The sequence below is a fragment of the Berghia stephanieae genome, chromosome 4, assembly GCF_034508935.2.
Source record: "Berghia stephanieae isolate SIO BIC M18660-M18661 chromosome 4, UCSD_Bste_1.3, whole genome shotgun sequence".
Classification (NCBI taxonomy): Eukaryota; Metazoa; Mollusca; class Gastropoda; order Nudibranchia; family Aeolidiidae; genus Berghia; species Berghia stephanieae.
Genome location: NC_088363.1, coordinates 54,132,760 through 54,160,690, shown reverse-complemented (window position 1 = coordinate 54,160,690; position 27,931 = coordinate 54,132,760). Strand labels below are relative to the sequence as shown.

General features: G+C 36.7%; 1 protein-coding gene across 8 annotated transcripts in view; it reads left to right on the top strand.

The window, feature by feature from the left end:
• The window catches only part of LOC144970831 (uncharacterized), a 171,315-nt gene that overhangs the window by 47,010 nt on the left and 96,374 nt on the right, over positions 1 to 27,931 (top strand). For 3 of the 8 annotated variants that reach the window (XM_078910899.1, XM_078910904.1, XM_078910898.1), the window contains exons 2-5: positions 16,218 to 16,294; positions 19,924 to 20,730; positions 24,977 to 25,047; positions 25,932 to 26,034. In XM_078910899.1, the coding sequence (XP_078767025.1) occupies positions 20,232 to 20,730; positions 24,977 to 25,047; positions 25,932 to 26,034 (673 nt within the window). In that variant the 5' untranslated portion in view covers positions 16,218 to 16,294; positions 19,924 to 20,231. The remainder of the gene's footprint in view (positions 1 to 16,217; positions 16,295 to 19,923; positions 20,731 to 24,976; positions 25,048 to 25,931; positions 26,035 to 27,931) is intronic. The other 5 variants (XM_078910903.1, XM_078910905.1, XM_078910902.1 and 2 more) reach the window with 2 other exon arrangements.

Here is a 27,931-nt window from a genome sequence, read left to right as displayed (position 1 = left end):
CTCAATCCTCTCCATCATCCTTCCATCACTTACCTCCAAGCCACCACCCCTCCCCCACCCAACCCCATCACCAGTCATTTCGCTAACGACCCCATCATCACCCAATAATTGACACATAGCGTGTGACTATGGATTACTCTTATAACGACAAAACAAGTTAATCGAACGCCATCTTCCGTCACACAAGATTTCATCGTTGTATTGTATAGGTATAATAATATTATATTCTGTGCTTGATCACGCCAACCCGATATAAGATACGCACTCGGAAGTAACCTTTTACACGCCACCTACACCAATCCCCCCCCCCTATAACAATCTGGTGACTGATTAAACAGACTTATACCTAAGTTTGATGCAATTTGTCGTATTATTATTATCCTTGCCTTACCACTTATTATACCACTTGATTAACATGACTTACCTAAGACAATTAATATAATGGCGATCCGAATATTGTATCGACAGTATTATGTCATACTCGTTCGAATGAAAATTTTACATTTCACAATCGTAGTTTTGCATCTATGGTATAAAGTTAAAGACAACCCCCTCCCTCGCCCACTCTCCCCCACACCCCAATCTCCCCAATGAATGACGGTTTGGAATTTTATTTATTCTTTATTTTTTTAAATTTTCTTTTTATGTCTGAGAATACAAAAGACAAACACCAAGAAAAAAATCGAACCAACAAAATCCCCCCCCCCCCCCCCCCCCCCTTCAAAAAAAAAAAAAAAAAAAAAAAAAAATAAAATAAAAAATAAAAAAATACACAAAAAAAAAAAAAATACAACAAAACAGAACGAACAAAACAATAAGTAAGTCTTTATTTTGTTAGAACATACAACCGTCGATATACGTGAATGAGCTCATGATATTATTATCCGATCCATTATATAATGATTTTGTTTTCTCTCTTGATATACGATGAGTTGCGAGTTTCAAGTTGAGCGCATGATGATAAGCTAAAGTAATTACTAATCTACTGTTTTGACATTTATTGGTCTGCACGCTTGGTCGTGCAATCAGCAATCCTATAATGTACTCGCTGATAATAGCGATACTTTTTCTGTTTTCTTTCTTTATCGGTTTTTATAAGATAAGATTTGAAAAGGTGAGCCGCGGTTGATAATTTTTTTTTTATTTAGGATGGATTTACTATATTTGACACATTGATTACTGTTATTTGTGTAGTATTTATTACTCTATTTTGACATAATTATTATACCTGCGCTTGATGATCCGAACTGAATTAATTCAGATTACGAGACTCGATTTTTTTTCTTGTATTTATTTTATATATTTATTTTTGTAGGGCGAGATGAGCGAGCAGATTAGGCATTGGACATCCACCCGGCCGCCCTGGGTTCGAGTCCCACTTCGACATTTGTTTGTTTCCCTTAAGTTAGAAACAGCCCCTGTAGTCTTATTATTTCTCATTTTGCGGCACTGCACTGCGTCTAACGCCTGGGTTACCTCAGTCTTTTCACGAGATTTTTTTCTTAATATTACTAAAGAAAATTTTATTTATATTTTTGTATTAAAAAACAAACAAACAAACAAACAAGACAAGAAGGGAGAATGTAAGAGCATAGAAGATCAATTCATTTATCTTGTCTTGATAATTCTTGCGTTCGCCATTATTATTTTTTGATCAGTGCTCTTTCTTTACAACGCAATCCGAATACAATGCTATCGCCTGCAGCTCGAGTTTTTACCCTCCTGGATACGTTTTCTCTAACGTAAAGCCGTGATAAGATGATAAGTTAACCCAGTTTACTGCTGTATCTGAAAAAAAAAAAAACCCTAAAAAACCCCAACAAAAATAAAACACGTATTTAAAAATCTGGTTAGAAAATCCTCGTCCTTCAAATATCTATCGATTTAAATTACCCTGCCTTATCTTGGCAAAAACTCTCGTAAACCTGGGACCTTGCGAGGTGTTTGCTAAAAGATGAGGGTCATTTAAATCGGTTGATAATGGATTGCCGGGTTTTCTGGCTAAATTTTTAAATATTCTCAGAGCATGGTAACTTGTTAATAATCAACTTACGCACTTTTGTGGCGGTCTTTACACCTTCCAATTCTGTCGATCCAATCGTTCGGTACAGGAATTTTTCTGGGGGCTAAATACAGCCAAATTAAAGTGACCAATTAGGAAGCTGGCTCTGGTATAAGATACAAATATGAAAAGTTGTATATGAAAGAATGCCAGACAAGGATTTTTGAGGGTCCCGATAGCTCAGTTGGCAGGGCACTGGCTTCACACGCAAATGGACCGAGATCGATCCCGGTTGCAGTCGATATTTTTTTTTTTTGGAACCCCCTGTCCAACCAGCATTGAATGGGTAGCTGAGTCTTTTAGATTTGACGGAAAGTACTTTGCGATAGACTAGTGTCCTATCCAAATGATATAAAGCAATTGGTATTGTCCGTTTCACGCCATAGAAATCGGGATAACTCCGGCTCCATGGGCCGCATGGCTTTGAAGGACTACTTTATTATTATTTTATTGTTCCTTTCTACATTGTTTGGAACCGTTTCATATAAACTTAATGGCCAAATTAGGAGTCGAGTTTATATTATTTTCCTCCACAATACGATAAGGTAAGATAAAATGACACAAAGATAATCTTTTGTTAAACCCTTAGACGTCTACCTTATTATGATATAATCGCCCTTCAAGTCAAAATTGGTCATTTCGCCCATAGTATAGCCAAACCAAAAAAAACAGTTATTGTTCCCTTTCATGCTTTTTATGTTGGGAAATTCCCAAATGCTAGGAAAATGAGAGGAGCGTTTGCATTGTATTGATGATTGAGCGGTGAGGTCAAGTTTTGACAGCCAGAGAGTTTGAAGGTCCCGCGGGGTTTGTAAATTTGACGTATTATTAGTACAAAGTAGGGCATTACGGCATTGTATTTCAGCTACCTTCAGGGAACCTAGGGTGTTGATGTCGTTTGTAATTTTTGGCGTTCTTCTTTAGAGATTAGACTAATTGTTATTACTAACTAGACTACACTGTTTTCAATGCTGTTTTTTAAACACTGCCATGAGGAAAAATGTCAGATTTGCCTACTCATATTTTCCCCGGGATTTTCCCTCTTATTTGTGTGTGTGTGTGTGTGTGTGTGTGTGTGTGTGTGTGTGTGTGTGTGTTTATGTATTTTGCATTTTTTGTTAAACAAATCCTGATTTCTAACATCCCGGGTTTTTAAAAATCCTTTTTTTTCCTTGACGATTTGATAATGTTTACACTTGGTAATATGACATTGATAGTCTTAAAGCGTTGTTGATGGCACAGTTATATTGCACTTAAGAATAAAAACTTTCAGACCTCTTATTATTTTTATGGACTTGATTAGAATGATAATTTCAAAATTAACACCCAGATTTTAAAAAAAACCGTTTCATCTTCTCTTTCGATTGGCAACTCTCAAGTCTTTAACTATTCAGAGTGGACAATCTAATTTTTACCACAATTTGATATTGCCATTGACCATAAACCCACCGCTTATAAATAGTTTGTTTTTTTTAGAGATCGGGAAATGCCTCGTCTTGAAACTAGAATTTGCTCTGATAGGCCAGATCCTTGACCTGAAGAGTGGCTGATAGGCACTATCTCTCCCCCCCCCCCCCCCCCCGCCCTTTCCCAAACCAACAAAACAAAACAAACAACAAAAACAAACTAAACATAACAAAATAAATATTTGTCCTTAGTGCTGCCACTTCTCTCCCTTCAGCTTTACCATTTAATTTATTATCCCCCTTTGCTCGCTATGTTTGCAGAGGCATTGTTGAATCTTACACGATAGAGCACAATTAATTTGTAATGAAGCATTCTTTTGTAACGCTTCACGTCAATGGCATTATGGTTTTATGGCAGTCTGACATTCACCCCCCCCCCCCCCCCCCCCCCAATCATGATCGTTATATTATCATCTATCGGCCTGGCTTGGCTGTTCTGCTGCAGCCTTCGTTTGGACAAATCTCTCAGGAATAAACAACTCGCAGATCCTTATTAATAATTCACAAATAATAAAGGGTGAACAGGCTGTGATACGGGGAAAATAATTAAATGATCAAAGGGACAGTTCAAAAGATTCGAATACAGATAAAATGTGACAGCACTTTAGACGCATGATTAGACTATGATATGTTCGAACGTGTGCTGCGTCTGCATTTCTCGAACTTTCCCTGTTTGAACCAAGAAAAAAAACCCCAAAAAAACAAAAACAAACCCCACTCTAGAAATTTGAACCGTTTTAGAGGGGAATACTCACTCAATGTTCTCAAAACGCTTTACAAGAGATCCCAAGCCAACCACGTCACAGCATGCAGGACAAAACAAGACGCTTATAAGGCGCTATTAAAGTTTAGGAAATAGCTGGATTTGGATTATTTTTGAAAGTTTTTCTGAAATCTTGGATAATTTCGGTCAGTTACACAAAACCAAAAACAAACAAACAAACAAACAAACAAACGACAATTAATTTAATTTTTGAGAAAAAAAAGAAGAAAGAAATGAGATAAAGAACAGGGAGGAAAAATCATTGAGATTTCTTCTCGTTTTCCCTACGGAACTGATCGTTGTTTTATCTGTATTGGTTCACGTCAATAGCTTAACGGTTTTTTAATGGCAGGATGACATTTGGTTGCCATCGCTATCATTGTGCTTGGTTGCTCTGCTCCACTCCTCATTGTTAGTTGCCTTTGATTGGATTGGACAACCATCATCTTTCTGATATAAATAACTCGTGCTTGGATGTATTTATTTGTAGTTCACAAATACCCAATACAACAGGAGGAAGAGAAGAGCCTGTTGCAGTGATACGGTTTAAATAATGAATGATCACGTGACAGTTGTTGGGGTTTTTGAATGAATAGGATAGATTATGTTCAAAGAGTGGCATTGTTTTATATTATGTGTGGTGGGTATTTTTGATCGAACTCGTAACCTTGTCTGCATTTCTATGGCGGTTTTACCCTAAAGCAGGGGTTCTAATAAGGAAAACAAAACAAAACAAACCCAACAAAACAAACAAAAACTAAACGAATTTAAAAAAAACAACCCACAACTAAACATAAACAAAAAAAAAAAAAAAACCAAAAAAAAAACATGAAATTAAAAAAAAACACTACTATAGAACCCAAAAAATGACACCCCCCCCCCCCCCCAGAAAAAACAAAACAAAACCAAAAAATTGAAAAATAAAATAAAAGAAAACCCACTAAAGAACCAACCCGTCCGAGTACGTTTATGTTGCGCAATATCCACTTAATTTCCTCAAAACACTTTAAAAGGGGTCCAACGCTAGCAACAGGAACGCGTAACTGTTTGAGGAAACATTAAATTACGCCTTTAGTGTTTAGCAGAGACAATGCAGCGGCCAGAATAATATGTTGTTATGTGGTATACTTATACTGCTCTCTTTGTGAAAGAGTTAAATAACTGTGTAATTGAATGTAAGCTTCAATTTAATATACGAAAACAGATAAAATAGACGTTTCGGATTTCCCATTTATCAACAAGATATTACCCAGTATTCTTTGTGAAAGAGATGAGCTAAATTCAAGTAAATAATGGAAGATACTGTGGTTTGAAAGTTAAAAAAAAAAAAAAAAGAAAAGTCTTTCTCACGTTAAATACAAGAGATTACGAGAAGTTGGCATCTTCTTTTATTATCTTATCTCAACGGTTGGAAACCCATCCTTACATTCTTTCCCCCCCCCCCCCCCCCCAATATTACATATGTTGTCACGTAATACCGTGTTTATTACTCTATCCCATTACCAGTAATGCTCACTCGTTGTTTGTTTATAAATACTTTGTGAATGGAGGAATCGTTGTTGTAATTCAATAACACTGATGGTATCAAGAGTCATGTCAGACCAGACCTGTCTGTTGAATATAATAAATAAAAACAAAAGCAAATAAATTTAAATATAAAATCCAACAAATTGAAACTTAAAACGACAACCCCCCCCCCCCAAAAAAAAACAAAAAAACAAAAACAAAACACAAAAAAACAAAACAAAACAAGAAACCGCCCTCCTCCCCCCCCCCCCCCCCCCCAAAAAAAAAAAAAACCCAAACAAACAAAACAAAATAAAATAAAAAACAAAACAAAAATAACAAAACAAAACAAAACAAACAAACAATAATAAAACCTTTTAAAATAAAAATGTAAACCAAAAAAAAAAAGGAAATAAACTATTCCCCCCCCCCCCTTTGAAATAAACAAAGCAAAACAAATAAACAACAACGACGGTACTGTAGTACTTAATTTGATTTTTAATACCTCGACATTTTGGACAGGAAGGACAATCTTGTATTGGAGAAAAAAAACCCAAAAAACCCCACACACAAAAACAAAACAAAACAAAACAAAACTAAAAAAACAAAAACAACAAACGAACAAAAATCAAACCTTTTTAAATAAAAATGTAAACCCAAAAAAAAAGGAAATAAACTATTCCCCCCCCCCCCCCTTGAAAAAAACAAAGCAAAACAAATAAACAACAGCGACGTTACTGAAGTACGTAATTTGATTTTTAATATGTCATTTTGGACAGGAAGGACAATCTTGTATTAGAGAAAAAAAAACAAACCTAAAAAACCCACACAAAAAAACAAAACAAAAACAACAAACAAACAACAACAAAAAATAAACAAACAAACAAAACAAACAACAAGCAAACAAAAAATAAATAAAAAATATATAATTAAAACAAGAAGAGAGAGAGAGAGAGAGAGAGAGAGAGAGAGAGAGAGAGAGAGAGAGAGAGAGAGAGGTGCTTAAAATACTAATATTATATACGACTATGTGAATGAGAATGTATGACTTCCTGTTATGACTGACTGGATATAAGGAAGTAATAAAGAGATCAGATATGTAATTATGAATTTAGATTTATTTACTAATTGTTTTGCCATACGTATTAAAGCTCTTATTATTCTTAATATTTTCTCTCTCTCTCTCTCTCTCTCTCTCTCTCTCTCTCTCTCTCTCTCTCTCTCTCCTCTCTCTCTTTCTCCTATTCTTTCTCTCTCTCTCTCTCTCTCTCTCTCTCTCTCTCTCTCTTCTCTCATCTCAAACCATGGCGTCATATTATTGCGACAACAATAATTGTATTTATTAAGAAAATCAAGACCAGAATGAATAATACCTACCAAAACAAGTAACGTCCACTCCCCCAAAATCACTTAAAAAAACAAAACAAACTTGTGTGTGTGGGTGTGTGGGGGGGGGGGGGGCGGGTTGTGGCATGATAAGGCAACTTAGTTTATATTATATCGATATATCAAGATGACCCATATCCTGTCAAAGTGGAAAAGTCTTAATCCCGAGACCCTCGAAGTCCGACTCCTCAAAGCAGTTATGAGGTAATCTTAATTAATCGATATCATTTTATGAAGTAAACGTTTTATGGCCAATTTAAAAAAAAAAAGAAGAAGAAAAAGGCAAACCAAAAATTACAACCAAAAAAAAAATTCCCAAAAGAAAAAGAAATTTAAAAGAAAAGAAAAAAAAAGAATAGAAAAAAAAAAAAGCAAACCAAAAAAACAAAAACAATAACAAACAAACAAAACATGAAACTAAACAAAACAAGCAAACAAACCAACAACAAACAGATGTTTTAAAAGATTGATAAAACAAAACAACGATACAAAATTTGTAATATGATTTATCAAATTTACAGCAACGCTGCCTCAGGCGAGAGTGAATCCACGTCCTCCTTTCCTGATGATATTATGTGTCCGGTTCCACACCCTTTCTTCATGTTCACTTTTTCGCTTTTTGTTCGCCTCTTCTGGTTTGAGGGCCTAACAAATTTAATGTCGTTTGCAACGCGTTGGGTCAAACCAGCCATATTATTCCATGATCGTTGCACCCCCCCCCCCCCCCTCCCCTTAAAAAAAGTACTCGTGGAATGAAACGCGTTAAAACATTTGGCCGGAAAACTCATCCTTCAAATATCGATCCATTTAAATGAATCGCATCTTGAGAAATAAAACAAAACAAAACAAACAAAAAACGATCAAACCTGGGACCTCAATGTCCGAGATTTTTTTGAGAGTATTATTCTCTATATCACCCATCCGGTCATTTGATCGTTTACGTATCGCTTGTTTGTTTGTTTTTTTGTTTTTTTTTTTTTTTGTTTTCAAAACGAGACGCCCAGTCCGCGCGGTGTTCTGTTACGGATCTACCTACCTACATTGATAATCTCATCACTTGAGGAAAGCTGATGCCTGTTTTGTCGTTTTTATGGTTACGATCTTGGTATTGATTCGTGCCGCGTTACCCTGACTCATTGATCACATGGCTGCTTTTGGCTTCGTCGTTGTTGTTGTTCGTTCCGCTGATGGTGATAGAATGTAATGTTAGCCGTTTGAATTTGTCGGCGTACGGATGGTATCAGTATCAGCACTAAGTAGTAAGTAATGTTGCAATCTTGATGATGATGATGATGATGATGATGATGATGATGATGATGATGATGATAGATAGATGAATAGTGAATGATGATAATAATATAAAAATAATAATGATGTGATATGATAATATGATGATGATAAATATGATGATGATGATGATGATGATGATGATGATGATGATGATGATAATAATAATAATAATTGAGCTATGTAGCGCGATATCGACTAAACGTGCTCAAAGCGTTTTACAAAGGGTCCCTGGCCAACAGCAACACTTTACATTTAGGACGAGACATGACGCCTGTTAGGCGATATTACAATGTTTTTCGGACAGAGACAACGCTGAGAGAATGTGATGTTGGTATTCATTTGTCGATAAAGCTCTGAATAGGCAGGCTGTTTTTTTTTTTTTTATTCTGGGGATGCCTTTTTCCCTTGTATTTTTCTCTCTGTTTTGTCTGACACTGTTTCTGATCTTTTCTTACACCAGTGCCTGCATCCTAAATTGACACCTGTTTATTTGCCGTCTTGTATGGCGTGCCGGGAGATGATTTAGCAGCTGTGGTGGTTGTGTGGCGGTGGTTGTAGGTGAATGAATGAATTAAAAAAAATCAATGGATCAACGAATACACGAATGAATAAAATTAATGAGGTAGACAATATATGAATAAATTAATTGACTGAATGAATAAATAAATAAAGATATCCTATCGACAATAGTCTTAATTTCAAATACATATACTATTCTTTTAAGGGCTTTGCTTTTGATGGGCATTCCTGCTTTTCAGGTGTTTTGACTTTGTTTGTACAAAGGCCGCGGTGTTCGATCATTGGCAGAAAAAAAGGAAAAAGAAGGTGTGTGTGTGGGGGCTGAGGGTGAGACGACCAATTTCACTGAATTGTAGAAAAAGTTTTGTTTTTTTTCCCCTTAGTGTTAACGGTTAGGACAACTTGGGGACCTTCATCACCATAGACTCCAAGGCTATGGAAACGAGTCCGATTATAAAGTTGAACAAGACATCGGAAATACAGTAATATTGTATTCTCTTTTCAAGACTAGATGTTGATACTCACTCAGCCAGCTACTTTGCTATTCCAGTACCAATCGCTTACGAATTACTGATTTATTGGTTCTTTTCAATCGGGTGAAATTGCTATAATTGCCATTGCCTTGCGCTGGCAAATGCCTTTTTTTTTTCATTTCGGCCAAATTAAGCTTTAACTACAAATTTATATTGATCGATTGAAATAACCATTACTTTCCTAAAAATCGAGAAAAAAAAATATGTAAAAAATGTTTCGTCAGAGCTCGGACATGTTGCGAGCGACAATGATTTGGGTTTGATTTCGTTTATACAAGGTGAATGTAGGCGACATACGTTTGTATTTTCGGGTTTTCGTTAGAAGAGAAGCGTTTTTTTTTTTTTAAATCGATGAATAGCACGATTAAAACGCTTAAGTGTTATGATTTATTATTAAGTAGCTGCATACCTCATAAGATTTATAATTTGTTAGACATTTTCTCTTTTCTTTTCCTTTAAAAAATAATTTTTCATTAACTTAAGCAAGAGTGCAAATCATTTTTTGTTTTGTTTTCTTTTATCTTGTTTGGAACCCCCCCCCCCCCCCCTTAATAAATACATAAATGATGAATTGATGCCTGTGGTAGGTAGAACGGTGTACATATTCCTCCATGATATTTTTATGTTCATGATATATCTATCTGCCCCATGAAATATTGCCAGCTTATTACCGGCAAAGTAATAATCGTGTTGATAGACTGTTGATGCTGTTGGAGAGTTAGTTTATGGCACTGGGGGTATATTCTGTGGACTGGTGCTGTGGGACGCGAAGGAAGACACCATAAGGGCTATTTCCGTAAGTGGTATGCATTATTCATGGTGATTGCCGACATTGTGGTCGGGCTGGTAATCGTGGTGTTGGTAGTGTTAATAATGGTGAAAGCAGGGCTGCTAACTTCCGATATTTGATTTTCAAAACCGATGTTGTCTTGGTAGGAAAATTTAATGACGCCAGATCGGCGGATCAAAATTCTGAAGTCTAGATGGGAACTTTGCACACCATGATTTATTTAATTTTGGGCGGATCAGAGATCTGATAGACGACAGTTTTGATTCCGCCAAAATTAAATAAATCATGGTGCAAATAGAGTTTTGATCCGTTGATCGTGAAAATCGAGACTTCAGAGGTTTGATCCGCCGATAATCGATATATTATTGAAACAGATTGCGACGATGCACTATATTGATGTATAGTACTCTCTGTATTGGGATATTTTCCTATATTTATCTTTATGATCGTATACTATTTTTATGCCAATCTGCCCCCTGTCAAAATTCGGACTTTTGCATTTCTAATAATCTAATTTTACTCGCTCAATGGATGCAATAGTTACCTGTTAACGGCTATTTTGTCATCCATTACTTCTAAGGAATAAGAAAAAATATGACTTCATAATATTGTTTCTGAGTGTTTGGATCCTGTTTAAGTAAGATGTTTATTATCATGTAATATTGGAAATAAAACCCCGCAAGCTCAGGGGCATTTCTTGCATGTGAAGATTTTTTTCTTCTTACATATTTCGGTCACAGAGAGAAAGAGAAAGGAGAGAGAGAGAGAGAGAGAGAGAGAGAGAGAGAGAGAGAGAGAGAGAGAGAGAGGGGGGGGGGGAGAGGCATTGGAAGAAAGAGGGGGGGGGGGGGCAAAAGATTCTGTTTTTTGTTGTTGTTTTTTCGTTATTACGATTTGGCATGCCTTTTAAGTGAGAAATGCACGGGTAATGATAACATCGTCGTCATGACTATGTGAATTAGCTTTAGGATGTTTTACATTGGGTTGCTATTGTTATCTTTTCTTTCATACGTAATCTAGAGGAATACACTTGATGCCTTGTGTTATCTATCTGTCATTGTCACTATCGTTAGTTTTATCACTTTCAACGAGGGGCCCATTTTCTCTGTCATTGTACGTGACTTTATCGTTAGTGTTTAACTGGCCGTTTTCTTTTAACGGAGCGGATGTGTTTGTTAACTTAGCGAAAAAGGATAAAATATTCAGAGGTCAGTTAATATTTAATGTTTGTATTTCGTTGATCAAAATGATTTGAGCCAATGATTTTTTTTCTCTTATAATATTTCGTTTCAATTTTATGTTAAAGTTCCTTCCTTTTTATAAAGATTAATTTGTTAAAAAGGTATCAACAAGACACATATTTCATGGGGATTTCGGCACTTTTAAATCAAGTCATTTCCAATGGGCAAGGTTTACTGAGGAATAAACAAGAAGTACTTTATTCATGCTTTTTGACAACAGGGATTTGCCTCTCATTATTCTGTTGTTGTTGTTGTTTTTTTCATTTTCATCAGTTCTTCCGATTGTTATCATTAACTTTTATCCTTCACCCTCCCCATTATTAAATGGCAATTTATTATCCACATGACTTTAAGAATGATTACTCTAAAACATAATATTAGCTCTCATATACCCGATATAATACCCTGGTCTCTCCCATACGCATACACACGTACATCTCTCTCTCTCTCTCTCTCTCTCTCTCTCTCTCTCTCTCTCTCTCTCTTTCACTCCATCTCTCCCTGTCCCCCCCCTCTCTCTCTCTTTTTTTCTCTCTCTTTCTCTCTCTCTCTCTCTCTCTCTCTCTCTCTCTCTCTCTCTCTCTCTCTCTCTCATATGCACAGACATACACACGTACGTACACACAAATAAACAAACCCCATACCACCGGCGTTGTAATGTATACACACCAAAACAAACACCGGCTGATCGAAGCAAACAGGTGCTCGTTTCTCTCTTTCAATGAATATTATGTATTATGCATTATTATTATTATTATCATAAGTTACGTGTTTTCATGTCATTGTCCATCTATCCACGCTAATTCATTACCGATTATTTCTACTACCGCTTGAAAGAAGCCAAGCGAGTAATTCTATCCAGCTAGAATAATAAGGCAATCAAATCTGCCTACATACAGTTTAGTCCGCACTAAATCAACTCTTTTAAAGGCAACTTTCGTTTGAAGTCAACACTCGGTAGGTTCTGCTTCTTTCTGACAAAATATATCGATGGTCAACGGACCAAATCTCTGAAACCCCGAATCAAAACTCTGAAGTCTACATATCTAGCTTTCGCACCATAATTTATTTAATTTTGGGCGGATCAGAGGTCTTATCTGCCCAAAATTAAATAAATCATGGTGCGAAAGCTCGTATGCAGACTTCAGAATTTTGATCCTGACAATCGAGACTTCAGATATTTGATCCTCCTACCATTGATATAACATTCTTTTTGTTTAATTTTGGCTAGAAACGTTTGATTTCAAATATGGATCGATTAAACTGGCCTTCAATTTTTCAAAGTCTCAAAATTTATACTTCTTCGATTGTCAGAATGCTATGGAGTGGCCTCGCTTAAACGTCAACAAAATATCACTCTTCCGGAGTTTTGCCTTTAAGCGGACTGTGTGTAATGTTCCAGCAACAGCATCCAAAATGACATTTTTAAAACTCTCACTTCATTCGTCAGGATCTGATAAGCGATATCGGGGCGGATATAGAGTTGTTTCGTAGATAATCCTCATGCAACTTTTGTTATTATCCGCTACCAACGTCGACACAATATTTTGCAGGTCTGATATCGAGACACAATTATGGACCCGTTTTAACATTGTTGTAATGGACACAATTTCACGTTGGTTTGAGAGTATTTCCATTACAACAATGAGGCCGTAATAATTTGGGTTATCAGAGCTGCAACATAAAGTACACGTCGGCCGCAATAGAAGCCGAAATTAGCTACAGGTCTGGTGACAAATTGCACGCTGCAGATGCAAAGGCATAGCAGGACAACTTGTGAACACGATCGTTTTGATTCCAATAATTATTACTGTGGATGATTAGCTTCAGACTTTTAGATGAAAGTAACGAATAGGAAATGATGTTGTGTAAGACCCAGGAGAGTGGTCAGTTAACAGGGAGTCCTGTTCCATTGGCTTATTATAGGGAGGTGTTACGTGGTCGATGTAAGAGCACCATGGCATGCTTCGACACGAAAGCCTAGATTGAAGCTGTATTTAATAATTTTGTCCAAGCTGAGAACAGAAAACAACATAAAACATTAAATATTATCACTCTACCCCCTCCCCACCGTCGTTGTCATAATCATCGTCATCGTTGGTGTCACTACCACCACCACCACCATCATCATCATCATCATCATCATCATCATCATCATCATCATCATCATCGTCGTCGTCGTCGTCACCATCATCATCATCATCATCATCATCATCATCATCACCACCACCATATCGATAACACTCCTCCATCAACACTCCTCCCTCCAGTCCTCCCTCCCACTCATCACGCCGTTCTGTTCCATCTTTGTCATCAGATCAAGACTCTCATCACTTCCATCCCCTGATATTATTGTTATTGCCGCCAGCCATGGCGATGCTTGTCCGCCCATGTACGACTTCCGCTCAACTTGTCATTATATTATCATTATTTTTTATTTTAGTTTCTCACTCTCAACCCCCCCCCCCCCTCCCAACTCACTACCCACTTCCATACTTCTAAAAGCTATATAAAATCATCTTGGTTGTTATAGCCGTACATACTCTTGTGACATTACCCACCGAACAATCGGAGTGGAATGAATGAATGGATGGATGGATAGATGAATTGGTGGATTGAATGAATGAATGAATGAATGAATGAATGAGAAGATGGACGAATTGGCGGATGGACGAATGAATGAATTAATGAATAAGTAAATGAATTAATGAATGGATGGATGGATGAATGAATGAAAGATTAAATAGACAAATTGACGCGCGGACGAATGAATGAATAAATAACTAAATAATAAATAAAAGAATGAATGGACGAATGAATGAATGAATGAGAAAAGCTCTGACCATTGTGAACAAAGGTTATTTTTTTTTTATAGACTAGGGGGCGGGCGGGAAGGGGGGGGGGGGGGTAGTCATTCATGATCACATTCAATAAACTTTGAACTTTGAATAAAAACTAATGATAAAGAGCAACAATGCAAATGGATCTGATATTATGTAGGAGGCATAGTTGAAATTCGAACGAACCTTTGTCAGTCAACTGTTGCGGTGATACGTTGAAGTCTAAATGCCAACATGTTGATTTGACTTTTATAGATCAAAACTGACTGTCAGCTCCAATTTCTGTTGACTTTTTGCCTCTGATGTTATTTATTAGAAAGATATCGAAACTTTTTTACCCCCCCCCCTCATCCTCTCTCTCTCTCTCTCTCTCTCTCTCTCTCTCTCTCTCTCTCTCTCTCTCTCTCTCCCCCCCCCCCCCTCCCTCCCCTTCTAATGACTATTTTCTTCTCCATGACTCCACCCAATCTTCAATTCTTTGTCACCTCGTAGATGACTCACCTCCCCTTTCTCTCACTCGCTCACTCACTGTTCTTCACACATTGTTTCTTTATTTAGAATCAGGAGAAGCCATGTCCGGTACAACCTGTCTATTATTGTAACATTATGGTTGTTTTTAACAAGTGTGTGTGTGTGTTAGTGTGTGTGTGTGTGTGTGTGCGCGCGCGCGCGTTGTTTGCTTTGTTGAGTTGTGTATGTGTGTGTTTGTTTGCGTGTGCTGGTCCTCCAAATTCTTGTCAATCAGTCTTACTCCCTGCCAGACGCCAACGAGTAGCTTTTTATCATAAAGACCATCTTGCTTAGCCTCCGTCAACAATGAATGAAATGTATGATTAATAAAAATAATTTAAAATTGAGCCTTTATATAGCGCACTATCCACTAAACGTGCTCAAAGCGCTTTACAACAGTCCCTGACCAACAGCAAAACGTAACGTGTAAAGAACGTGTCATGACGCCTTTTAGGCGATATTGCTTTTCCTACGGGGACAACGCTGTTAACGGCCAGGTACTCATTTTACACCTGAGTACGATAAGAGAGTGTGAGCGTGTGAGCCTTCTCCAAGGACTCAATTCAAGCATGCGCTTGACGAATCCAGGACCTTCCGATCCGAAAGCGAGTGTCGTACCACACGCCCTCATATTATGATGGGTGCAGCGTGTTCAGTGCTGCCAGTTTGGAATTTAAATGGTAATTTCCAAGAATTTAGTTGGAGCCGGTATTCATTAATAAATTTAATTGGCGTGGGTCACTAAACGTTGTTATTCTTATTCTTTTGCCCGGATGGACATTTTTGGGCATCGCACCGGCAGATTGTTGGACGTTGGGATCTGCTTTGACTGTGTTCTGTTTGAACTTGTACACGTCTTCTCTCTCTCTCTCTCTCTCTCTCTCTCTCTCTCTCTCTCTCTCTCTCTCTCTCTCTCTCTCTCTCACACTCACACACACAAATTAATTATCATTTGCCTTTGGTAATCTCTTTTGAAATAATAATATAAAATTGTGAGTGGATCAAGTACCATTTCCGTTTAGAGTCGTTTATGGTCTAAAAATAAATAAAATGTAAATACATTTGCATATTATCATCAAGTGTTTTCTTGTTAAACAAAAAAAAAAAAAAACCCCAAAAAACAACAACGCAGGAAAAATAATAACAACAACATCAACGACGACGACGACGACGACGACGACGGCATCAACAGTAACATCGACAGCAACAACAACAGCTTAATGATATCCTATTATTATCCATTGCATTTGGTATAGTTTTTATCGTCTGATCTCTGTTTTAAAAATAATATATAATATTATATTTCCACAGATGATTCAACTAGCTTTATCACCATGACAACAATGGACGCACCCTAAAGCCAAGGATGGGCATCTCTCTGGACTGACGTAATACATGAGGCCTTTTTACACTTTATTATTTTGAATTCGTATTAAGGAATTGTGTAATTGTAATGTGTTGTGTTCAGGTTATCATTCGCCAGTGTAATCCTTTACCGGTCAAATAATTATAATTTGTTACGATGTGTTAGAATCTTTTCATGTGTTCGAGTTGATGAAAAATTAATTGAAACAAAGTCGTGGAGGATTTCAGACCTGACACTTATATAGGTTTAATCGGTATAGAGCGACTTATACATATATGCAGGTCTGACATCCGGACCCACTTATGGGCCTAGTTTAACTTTGTTGTAATGGACAATATTTTGCGCCATTATTTGACATTTCCATTACAACAACGAACCCATCAGCAATTGGGTTAGCAGACCTGCAAATAAGTTCACGTCGGTATAGACAGAAAAAAAAACAAAACAAAGACAAATAAAAATGTAAAAAACAAACAAAACAAAACAAAACAACCCCCCCCCCCAAAAAAAAAAAATAAACAACAAAAAAAAACCCCAAACAATTTTAAAGAATTATGGCCAGAAACTCGTTCTTCTTTAAAACAACCCTTGTCTCATCTGGCCAAAACCCCTAAGACCTGGGATTTCAGAAGTTCCATGTTTGATAAAGTTCCATGTTTTAGAGTGTTCGACAAGATGAAAATCGTTTTAATCGATTGATATTTGAAGGACGGTTATTATGGCCAAAAAAACATAAAAAATTACTTTTCTTCTGAGTACGACAGAATTGAAGTAAAGTCGTGGAAATATTCAGAACGGTCACTTGTACATATTCAATCGATTGTACACTTATTTTAGAGGTCAATAATTTGACCAAAGTTGGATGTTTAGCTCGCTTCAGGGACTTTTAAAGATACCAGTTGGTTTGGTATGAGAGATATTGTAGTTATTTTATACCCTGAAATGAATATATTATTCTGTTGAAACTTAACAACACTACAGGATTTCTAACGCATTTGAAAATGACAGTGTTTATTAATAAGGGTGATAGATAAATCATGCAGTTTAGGATTACTCAAATATTATTTCCTTCAAACTATGGGGAAAATTACGTGCATCCAGATATTTTACAGCGACCTGTCGGAGACCTGGGAGTTATCGAGCAGACGCAGCTGCTAATTATTTCGAAAAAGTGATATGACGTGTCGAATAATAAATTAAAATGGCTCTGCATATAGAAGGATTAAATTTGGATTACGGAGATCAATTTCCAATAATTTACCCTTCTTCTCATATCACAAGAAATGACATGTTCATACGGATACGTCTGATTGTGATCAATACTTTAAATGCCAAATTTATGAGCTGTTACCTGCAACTATTTATCCACTTCACTCGGTGCCAAGTGGCACGTACGGCCTCTGTTTACAGTCCACATTCCTCCTCCCTGTGAACGACTGTGGTCGACTTGTACTTATTTTTCCATGTCTGACAAACCACTTCATTGTTATGACTTCGTTGTTGCAATGGAAATATTATCAAACCTACGCAATAACCTACGCAATCTGTTTTGTTACATACAAGGGTCCCGATAGCTCAGTTGGTAAAGCATTCGCTTCGCACGCAAATGGACCAAGGTCAATCCCGGGTGCAGTCGAGTTTTTTTCTCCTCTGAATCCCTGTTCACCCAGCAGTAATTGGGGAGCTAGGTCTGTTAGCTCTGGCAGAAAGTACTTTGCGATAGACTAGCGTCCTATCAAAAGGGTAACAAGCAATTGCTAATGTCTGTTTCACGTTGTAGAAACCGATATAAACTCCGGATCAATGGGCCTTATACTTATAGCTCTTAAAGATACTACGTAAACTGTTTATTAATTACACAGAAACGCTAAATCAAGCCCAACATTTCTTTCGGTCATCATGCTTACAATGAAATATGTGCACGTATGGGCAGTGTTCCCTTCCTGTCTGACCAACCCAGTGCCATCCATCTATCCAACGTCTTTAATTAATTTTTGGCTATAGAATTTGGCAACTCTGGTAAGGATAAGAATAAATCTACACGAAAAGAGCATTGTAGGTAAATGATTATTATACCTTAATACTTCAACCGACGTATATATACAGGATTTGGCAACTCTGGTTAGGATAAGAGCATTGTAAATTTCTATATCTTTAATTTTACCGACAATCTTGCCGTGCACGGATAAACTCATTTTTTGTCTTTTTTTTTTCATAGTGCCAAGACCTTTTTAAATCTTCTTTTCTTTTGTTAATATAAACCAAGTGGCCCCATCTACAAGAGGATTCTATGTAGACTTAACTTTAAGGCTTTTTGCGCTTTGGTAGGTCATCTTTATCTGTCGACATATGATAATGAAATTTTGGGCCAAAATTAAAAATTTTAAACAAGTGTTTAGTCATTTTACGGTAGACTTGATAGTGTGATCTTTCTTGTCAAACTGACAAGATCCGTTAAGAGGGGATTACAACTTTTAACCCTTAACGGCGAGACAGCTTTTTTAATCCAATCAAATTTAATATCTCCCAATATTCAAGGTTGTTATGACTACGGACCTAACCCTTTTTTTTTTTGAGGGAGCAGAAATGAATCCCACGTTATTGCATCGCTATAATTGCTCTGTTGGTGGAATAAAAGTAAAAGGATAAAGTGTGTGGTTTGGTAGGAATGAAGTGAAACCTCGGTCGCTTTAGGGTTAATATGACACAGCGGGGGTTAGCTCTCTCATTATTCTGTCATTTATTTTTCTCCCTCCTAATAGGGTTCAATAGTCGTGACGTCACTTCCCTCGTAATGGCGCATAGTAACTTAGTAACTGGTTCTAAACTATCGGAACATTGGCGGACGCCCTTATGAAATACTTCTCCGACGAGCAAGAAAGTGTATCCAGAGGAGAAAAACATCGTGTTTTGACTTTTATACAGTCTAATCACATGACACGTGAAAAAGTTCTACCAGCATGAAGAATAAAAAGTACCGATTTTCTTTATTTATAACCAAGCTGCTCATTGCTGGGCGGACGTTACATCAGACTATTGAATCCTATTCAGAGCTCTGATCTGACGCATGTCCGAAGATATTTTAGTCACTTCAAGACATATTATCTATCTGTACTCGTCTTTGAATGACGTAGACCCTTTCACAACCCACTGCTTTTTTAAAACTCATATTTTTGTAGAACTAATCCTACAGTGATAGAACAACAGGATTTGTTTATTGCTTAAATTACTCCACACGACATATCCACGCGTGTGACGCTTACGTATATACACATAAGTAATCATATCTGTACTCGAATATTATGTTTAAAATTAGATCTATATCTAACTTTGGATTAATGTGTTTGGAGAATAATTCTTTATAGGTTTGGTAAGATTTTATTCTAAATTTATCTTATTGAAAATGTTTGTTTTTCAGTCATAACTAGATAAATTGGAATTCATTCTCTTTATTGTTAATTCAATGCATTCTTCAAAGGACCCGTCGCATGCCTTTTACCGTCATTAAATTTGTTCTGTTGGATCGTGTAACATTTTTTTCATTATAATTATTTTTAATTCCTTTTGTCTTATTTCGCACTCTTTTGGTTTATAATATTTTTTATTTTGTTGTGTTAAAAAAAAAATATTCTCATCTTGGATTATAATTAGCATATGCTAATCTTGTGTGGGTAAAAATCAAATGAAAAAAACGATAACATTCCACCAATTAAAACAATGATTATTTTTTCATTTACATTTCATTTAATGACATCATCACGACAACGTCACAGAATAATGTTGTTTGTTTCCTGTGATATAAATAGTTGACACTCATCACATAGGCAGCAAAAAGCCAATACGCTTTGTGATAGCAAAAAAAAAAAAAAAATTGCCACTTAAGTATCGGGCAGCATATCGAACAACAATGACTGTTTTGTTCTTATCATTATTCGTGTAAAAACTGAAATAAATGCAACATGAATAGTAACAACAATAACCGGCTATACAACGGAGTGAATAATAACATTGACGATAACGAAGATAATGCCTCGTCGGATATGAACGAGGTGGATTTTGACGATGGCGTGGTGAGCAATGGCAAACGGAACGGCGTGGGCAGAGGTGGAGGAGGAAGCGCCGACTTCGACAAAAATGGCGAAGCGGACTCCTCCTCGATGCAGGGCAGCCCCATGTCGACCACCACCGTAGCGGATAAGGACAACATCACGGGCGAAGAGGACGAGGATGGAGCGCCCAAGAAGAAGAAAAAGACGAAGCAGTTGAGCAAGTCGGCTTCGATGAAGCTGATGATGGATCGGAAGAAGCTGGCCCAGTACATCGGGGAAGGGGAGGTGCTCGTGCCCGTCCCCAGGGCCAGGCGAAGGGTCAAAGGTGGTGACCTTGGATACATGGTGAAACGAGGGCACGCTGTGGTCCGCTACATAGACAAGGACGGCGTTGTTTACAATCCCTCAGGTGAGTACAACAACATCATCATCATCATCATCATCGTCGTCGTCATTATCATCGAAATCATCAGCGTTGTCATGATAATAATTACCACCACCACCACCACCACCACCATCATCATCATCATCATCATCATCGTCATCATCATCATCATCATCATCATCATCATCATCATCATCATCATCATCGTCATCATAATAATTATGTAAATTCTCAGTCAATTAACTGAAATTAGTCAATTCGTCAAATTCAAATATTTTAAAAAAGGTAAGAAAGAAAGAATTCATGAATCGTAGTCGAATGATTGTAAAGTAATTAGGAATGTTCCATAGCGCTACGTACAGCTCATGGGCCGTTTATATTAACGATAGACATATTAGCAAGGCTTAGCGACACTTTTTAGAATTGCCGTCTCTGAACACATCCCAGTGTGTGACTGGGTGGAGATCCTGACCTCCCATAGTGGGCAGGGAGGTACATACTGTGTCTTCTATCCCCCTATGTCTGTTTTCCAACATGCTTTCTGTCTTTGTCTCTGAATGAGATTACTTGGTTTTGTCCTGGCACTGGCCGGAATCCTAGCTGGGAGGGAAACAGTCAAATGCATAGTTATTGTTTTGGGAGATGATATTTTTTTCCTTGTAAATCATCTCTCTGTAATGTATTATTATTTTTATTTTGAATGTATAATGTAAGCATTTGAGTGTGTTCCTCTTTGTTGGATTTTGTGCTTGTGTCTGGATGAGACTTGTAGGTGGTTTCAAACTAAGTACATTGGTGGTATGCTCTTGGAATCTACATCTGATCCCTATTTGTTCTCAATTCCCCTTTGTCTTTTTCTTGGGTGCTTTAATTGTAATTCGAGAACTTTTTACTATCCCATTTTCTTCCTTTTTACTGGTGCTGATATAACCTAAATGTGTTGCAAGCGCCGTAAAACCCTTAAAAACAAACAAACAAACAAAAACAAACATCCCAGTGTATTTTCACACAACCTTCGTGAAATTATTTCTTCACTTTCCAGACCTGTCGTGATCCCAATGGTAGCCAATTTAAATGAGCCGCTGAGCGATAAATTTCACTGTTTCGTCTTAGCCAAAATTGACCACATTTACCGGGAGGGAAGTAAAAGTATGAAAAAACTAAAATGCGAAAGCCGGAAGTGCGTTATATAGACACCTTCAAATCGAAAGTTAGGGATTGCCACAGTACATCTCGATTGCCTCACATTGTAAACAAACCGTTTCAAGTTTCCTCACTGATTGGGTACCTAATTATAAGGAACAATGGTAAGTAGCCTAATTAATTCTCGCGCAAATTAGTTTTATGCCATTGTTTTGCTCAATCGAGCTTGTTGTTTACTATTTATTTCGAATCTTTGGATTTTTCCGATACGACTACGACGAATTAATTGGAATTAACTGGAAATTGATTTTAGACTAACGATTATAAACAAGGAATACATCGAGATTAGAAAGCAGTTTCATATTTGCCATAATAATCAACCAATTGATTGTGGGCAATCAAAGGAAGAAGAATTACGAAGAGTTTCAGTCAATTTTTATAGTGCTCATTTACATGTCTATAATTACCACTACCACCACCACCACCACCACTACCACCACCATCATCATCATCAACATCATCACCACCACCACCACCACTAGCACCACCACCTCTACCACCTATTTCAAGCAGTTTTGATTTTCCATTGCTTGCATCTCGAGTAATACAACGAATGGCATGTCAATGGCTGTTTTATGTTGTTTCATTTGGCTTTAGCCTATTCTAAGCAAAATTTTATTACTTAGAATAAATTCGATAAAATAATTATTGCGTTACAAAGAAAAGTACATAATTTAAATTTATGATGTCTGTGTAATGCTACATTGTGTTAGAGGGTAACAGAAATATATAATGCACATTTACTAAACTTATGTCGTGATTATCTAACGGTAAATACAATTAAAATAATATTTTAACTTATTTGTTGCCGCAGCAAGCCATAAAGTGGTTGATTCAGGGATTTTTCGCTTTTTAAGTTGTCTTGTATGCGATTGGGCCAAATTTAATTAGCATTTGTTTGTGGGGGAAACTTTTATTACACTTTTTCATTGAGCGATCTTTGCCTCAAATATAAAATCGGTTTGTTGAAGTGGTTTGTTGATTGAAAATAAAAAAAAAAAGAAAGAAAAGAAAAGAAATTAACAAAAACAAACAACCCAACCCAAACCTCAACCAAAATACCAGGATTAAAGTTTTAGAAATTTTAATTTCCGCTTCACATGAGCCTTGGAGAGGGATTAATTTGATTCTATTACTTTAGAGGAACTTTTTAAATATATTTATTTATTTTTTGTTTTGAACGAAATTGAAAGATGTGCTTTCAACGGTAATAATGTTATTATCGCGTTCTTGAGTTCCATGTTATTTATAAAGGTCGCATTTACCCTCCAGATCATGGCGATTTTGAAATCGGAACCATATTATTGTTACACACGCCTTGTTCTTTTAAAAATTATGTATGGTTATCCAATTTTGACCAAAACGTGCAGCAGATACTGCCTTTTATTGTAAAACTCAAGCAATGCTGATATGCAGCCATTAATCTTTAGTAAAAATAATACGATTCTGTTAGGTCTTTTTGCTTTTTATGAGGTAACGACACTTTCCACTCCATAGCTAACCATAATGGCGTCGTAAATGATATCAAATGTAATGAATGAGCTCTAATATGGTTCTCAATCTCCAATTGAGTGATTTCAATATTTTAAATTTATTTATTAAAAAAAAATACATTTGTATTTTAAAGTATATACAATGGAAATCTGATAGAGCCAACTCCTCCGGACCAGAAATATTGGTTGTTCTATAGCAAGGTTGGCTTTATCACTTTGACTTTAAGCAGAAGTTGACTTTAAGAATGTTAACTTTATGCGGATTCCGCTGTAAATCTACAATCTCAAGCACTAATTTAAATACACCCTAGGCTTACTTCGATTAGCTTTAACCAGTCACACCGCACGATATTTATAAAGAATCACGGATAAGTTTACACGCAGACCACGAATGGAAATGGTCTTAATTTCCGGGTTTCAGTTTCAGTTCTAATGGCATTTTCAATTGATGGACTTAACAATGACAATCCCGGGGGATACCGATCACCCCACCTGCTTAACATAAAACGTCACAAAGAAACAAATAATTTTGTTTGTCGGTTGAGTCGGAGGAAGTTTTCCAGTGATTGAATTGCTAGGCCTGTTATATATGAAAAGTGCTATGTGATAGACCAGTGTCATGTCCATAGGGTAGCCAGTAATTGTTACCTTGTTATTGTAATTTGTCTTGTATAATATCGTTCGATATTTATACGTTGGCCGCAACGTCAAGTAGTAGTTATTTAAATAGACTTCATGAACAAAAGGACCAACAATTTCGATTGTCGGGTGGGGTTTTTTCCGATCCTTCTGTTAACCTATCAGTGATTGAATTGCTGGGTCAGTTTGTTAGATCTGGTGGAATGTACTATGACTGGGTGGAGTTACCGACCTCCCATAGCGGGCAGGGAGGTACTTGCTGTGTCTTTTATCCTCCTGCATCTGTTTTCCAATTGCTTTCTGTCTTTGTCTTGGAATGAGATTACTTAGTTTTGTCCTGACCCTGGCCGGAGTCCTTGGCTGAGAGGAATGTATAATTTTAGTTTTGGGAGATGACATTTTTTCCCCTTGTAAGTCATCTCTCTGTTATGTACTGTTATTTTATTTTTTATTTTATCATATGGTTTGTAAACATTTGAAATTATCCAGTGTATCCCTCGTAGTTGAATCTTGTGCTGGTGTCTAGGTGACACGTTTAGGTGATCTCAAACTAAGTATACTGATAGTAAGCTCTTGGGATCTTCATCTGTTCCCTATTTGAACTGCTCCACTTTGTCTTACTTTTCTCCTCAAGTCCTTTTTCTTCTTCTTCTTCTTCTTCTTCTTCTTCTTCTTCTTCTTCTTCTTCTTCTTCTTCTTCTTCTTCTTCTCTTCTTCTTCTTCTTCTTCTTCTTTTTCTTCTTCTCTCTCTCTCCCTCTCCCTCCCTCCCTCTCCCCCCTCCAATTTGCACCATAAGATGAATTGTATGGAATTTATTTCAATGATAATTTTGATTCATTAATTAATAATTGATCGATTAACGGATTGATTGATAATTTGATTGATAATTTTTGATAGTTTATTTATTAATAATTCTTTGATTATTTATTTTCAGAAACTGCATATCTAAAGAATAAAGAGAAAGGGAAGCCGTACTTCGTCTGTGCTATCGAGAGGTTTAATCTGGTAAGAGTTTTTATATCTAATTTATAATTTTTTTTCTTGTCGACATTTTCCTTGTACTGAGTTTTGAGTTCTTGAATGTTCCTTCTCTTGTCTTGCGAAGTTTGGGTGTTCCGCATAATGATGCTGGGCGTTTAGGTAAAATACAACATCCATGGACAAACACACAAATTATGTGTAACATTGAACGTAGTATATAGTCTGGTTGATATAATTTAGTGAGAACTAATTACCAAAAATGGCAGTCTAAAAACAATAATAAAGAGCTGAGTGACGTCAATTTCGTTCCTTCTATTCCTTTGCTCAGCACGAGGTTCCTCTACTTTTTTCGCTGAAAAGAACACAGATGCATGTATTTTTGTTATCGATATTATAGATATAAAATATCTACATCTTTGATTTAGCCTTATTATGCGTGGGAATTGAATAGACGGTTTTTTTGGTTGTCTCAGACACTCGCTGCTTCTCCCTCATGGTGAAAATGTGTGTTTGTAGTTATAACAATAATGTAATTATGGTCGGAAGAATTATGATTTAGAAGTATAATTTAAGGAATTAAGTCGTGCCGTCAAAGATGTGGTATCCTCTCTTCGTACCTAATCTCTAATATTGTTTTCGTTACTCCTGTCTAACCAGAAGTTTGATTCAACGAAGGATTTTTTCCACGGAGAAATTGATACATTTCCTTTTCTTTTCTTTCTTTTCTATCTTTCTCTCTTTCTTTCTTTCTTTCTTTCTTTCTTTCTTTCGTTCGTTCTTTCTAGCCCTTTCTTTCTTTCTTTCGTTCTTTCTAGCCCTTTCTTTCTCTTTCTTTCTTACATTTTAAGGATAATGATGAGGAATGAAATGTTGCTGTCCTAAAACTATAATCATTTTTCAACTTCCAGACCAAGAGGGATACGTTGATGGTGGTGATTAAATGGTTCTTTCGCTTGTCTGAAGTCCCTGGGAGTGTATACCATCACTTAACATTGGATAGAGAGCTTCACCGTGAGTACTGCATTTTCATGTGTTCTGTAGTGTAGCTGTGTGTGTGTGTGTGTGTGTGTGTGTGTGTATATGCGTGTGTGTGTGTGTGTGTGTGTGTGTGTTTGTGTCTGTGTGAGCCTGGGTGGGTAATGAAATTTTGTGTTTATGAAAGGGAAGGGCATGGAGGCGAGAGGCGTGACAGGATCATAATACTACATATTACAAATAATGGCTCGCACCCCCCCCCCCCCCCCCCCCTCTCTCCTTTTTTTTTTCTTTTCACTTTTTCATATTCCTTTATAATAGATGTTTGAAGTATTTTAGGAAATGCGAGATTAATTCTACAGAGATGTTGGGGGTATCAATGGGTACAATTTAAGCTTTAGAGCATTTTAAAAGTCTTTTTCTTTTGATTTTTACCCAGTCTATTTTGAAAATAATAAAATTGCCAAACAATTTGTGAATAATTGCTCACACATATCTGTAATTTATGTCATGTGAAAAGATTCGAATTCTTGATGGGGTTCCTGACCTTCCATAGTGGGCAGGGAGGCACTTACTTTGTCTTCTATTTCCTTATATCTGTTCCAACATACTTTCTGTATTTGTCTTGGAATGAGATTACTTGGTTTTGTTCCGGCCCTGGCCGGATACTCAGGCTGGGAGGGAAACTGTCAAATATATAGTTAGAATTTTGGGAGATGATATTTTTTTGTAAATCATCTCTCTGTTATGCACTGTATTATTTTTGTCTTATATATGATTTGTAAGCATTTGAGCGTAATCCTCTCAGTGGGGGACCACTGCTTGTCAAACTAAGTACGCTGATAGTGTGCTCTTGTTCCCTATTTGAACTAATGCTCCTTTGTCTTCCTTTTTCTTGGTTGTACCTTAATTGTAATTCTAGAGCTTTTTAATATCCCGTTTTATTTATTTATTTTTTTTTTTTCACTGGCGCTGATATGACCAAAATGTGTTGCAAGCGCCGTAAAATCCTTAAAAACAAAACAAGCTCCCTCCAAACAACAAAAACGAAACAATACAAACAAACAAAGAACCGTATTGTTTTTCAGGACGGTAATGGAGAGAATATTTTCATTGATGTGACAGTAAAAACACTTGGCTTTTCTTTCATTGGTTTCCTCAAAAACGTTTTCACTATTACTGTAGTCATAATGGATTTATTTTCTTTTGCTTTTAAATGACAAATTTAATACTGCTGCTGCTGTTTTTTTGGGTTTTTTAAATATTTTTTTGTGGTTTTTTTTTTTTTTTTTTTTTCGTTCTTGTTGTTATTGTTGTTGCTATAATGTGGTTCCCTTTTGTTTTTGCTTATGATTCCTGAAATCCTTACTGAAGCTGCCTTTGTTGATGAGGTTGTTATTGTTTTTGCTGTTTTTTCTGTTATTATTGTCGTTTTTGCTGTTTTTGTTTTTGCTGCTGTTTCTGTTGTTATCGTTATTGCTATTATTGTCATTGTTATTGTTATCGCTTTGTGGTCTTGTGGTTTAATACTCGTTTTCGGATCAGAAGGTCCTGGGTTCGAGCCTCGCTCGGAGCATAGTTGGAAAAGGCTCTTCACTCACATTCTCTCACCGTACTCAAGTATATAATGAATACCTAGCCGTTAATAGCGTTGCCTCTTTCCGAAAATAATTGTAATATCGCCTACCTGACATCATATCTCGTTCTACATGTTACGTGCTTCTGTTGCTCAGGGACCCCGTGTAAAGCGCTTTTAGCACATGTTGTGGATATTGCTCTATATAAAAGCTCAACTTTTAAAAATATTATCGTTACTGATGTGGTTGATGTCGTGGATTGTGCTGCTTTTGTTCGTCATTTACATTTCGTTGCAAGTTAACACTTGGCAGGCATATTCTGACACTCTTGATCTTTTAATCCTCAAGTCACTTCG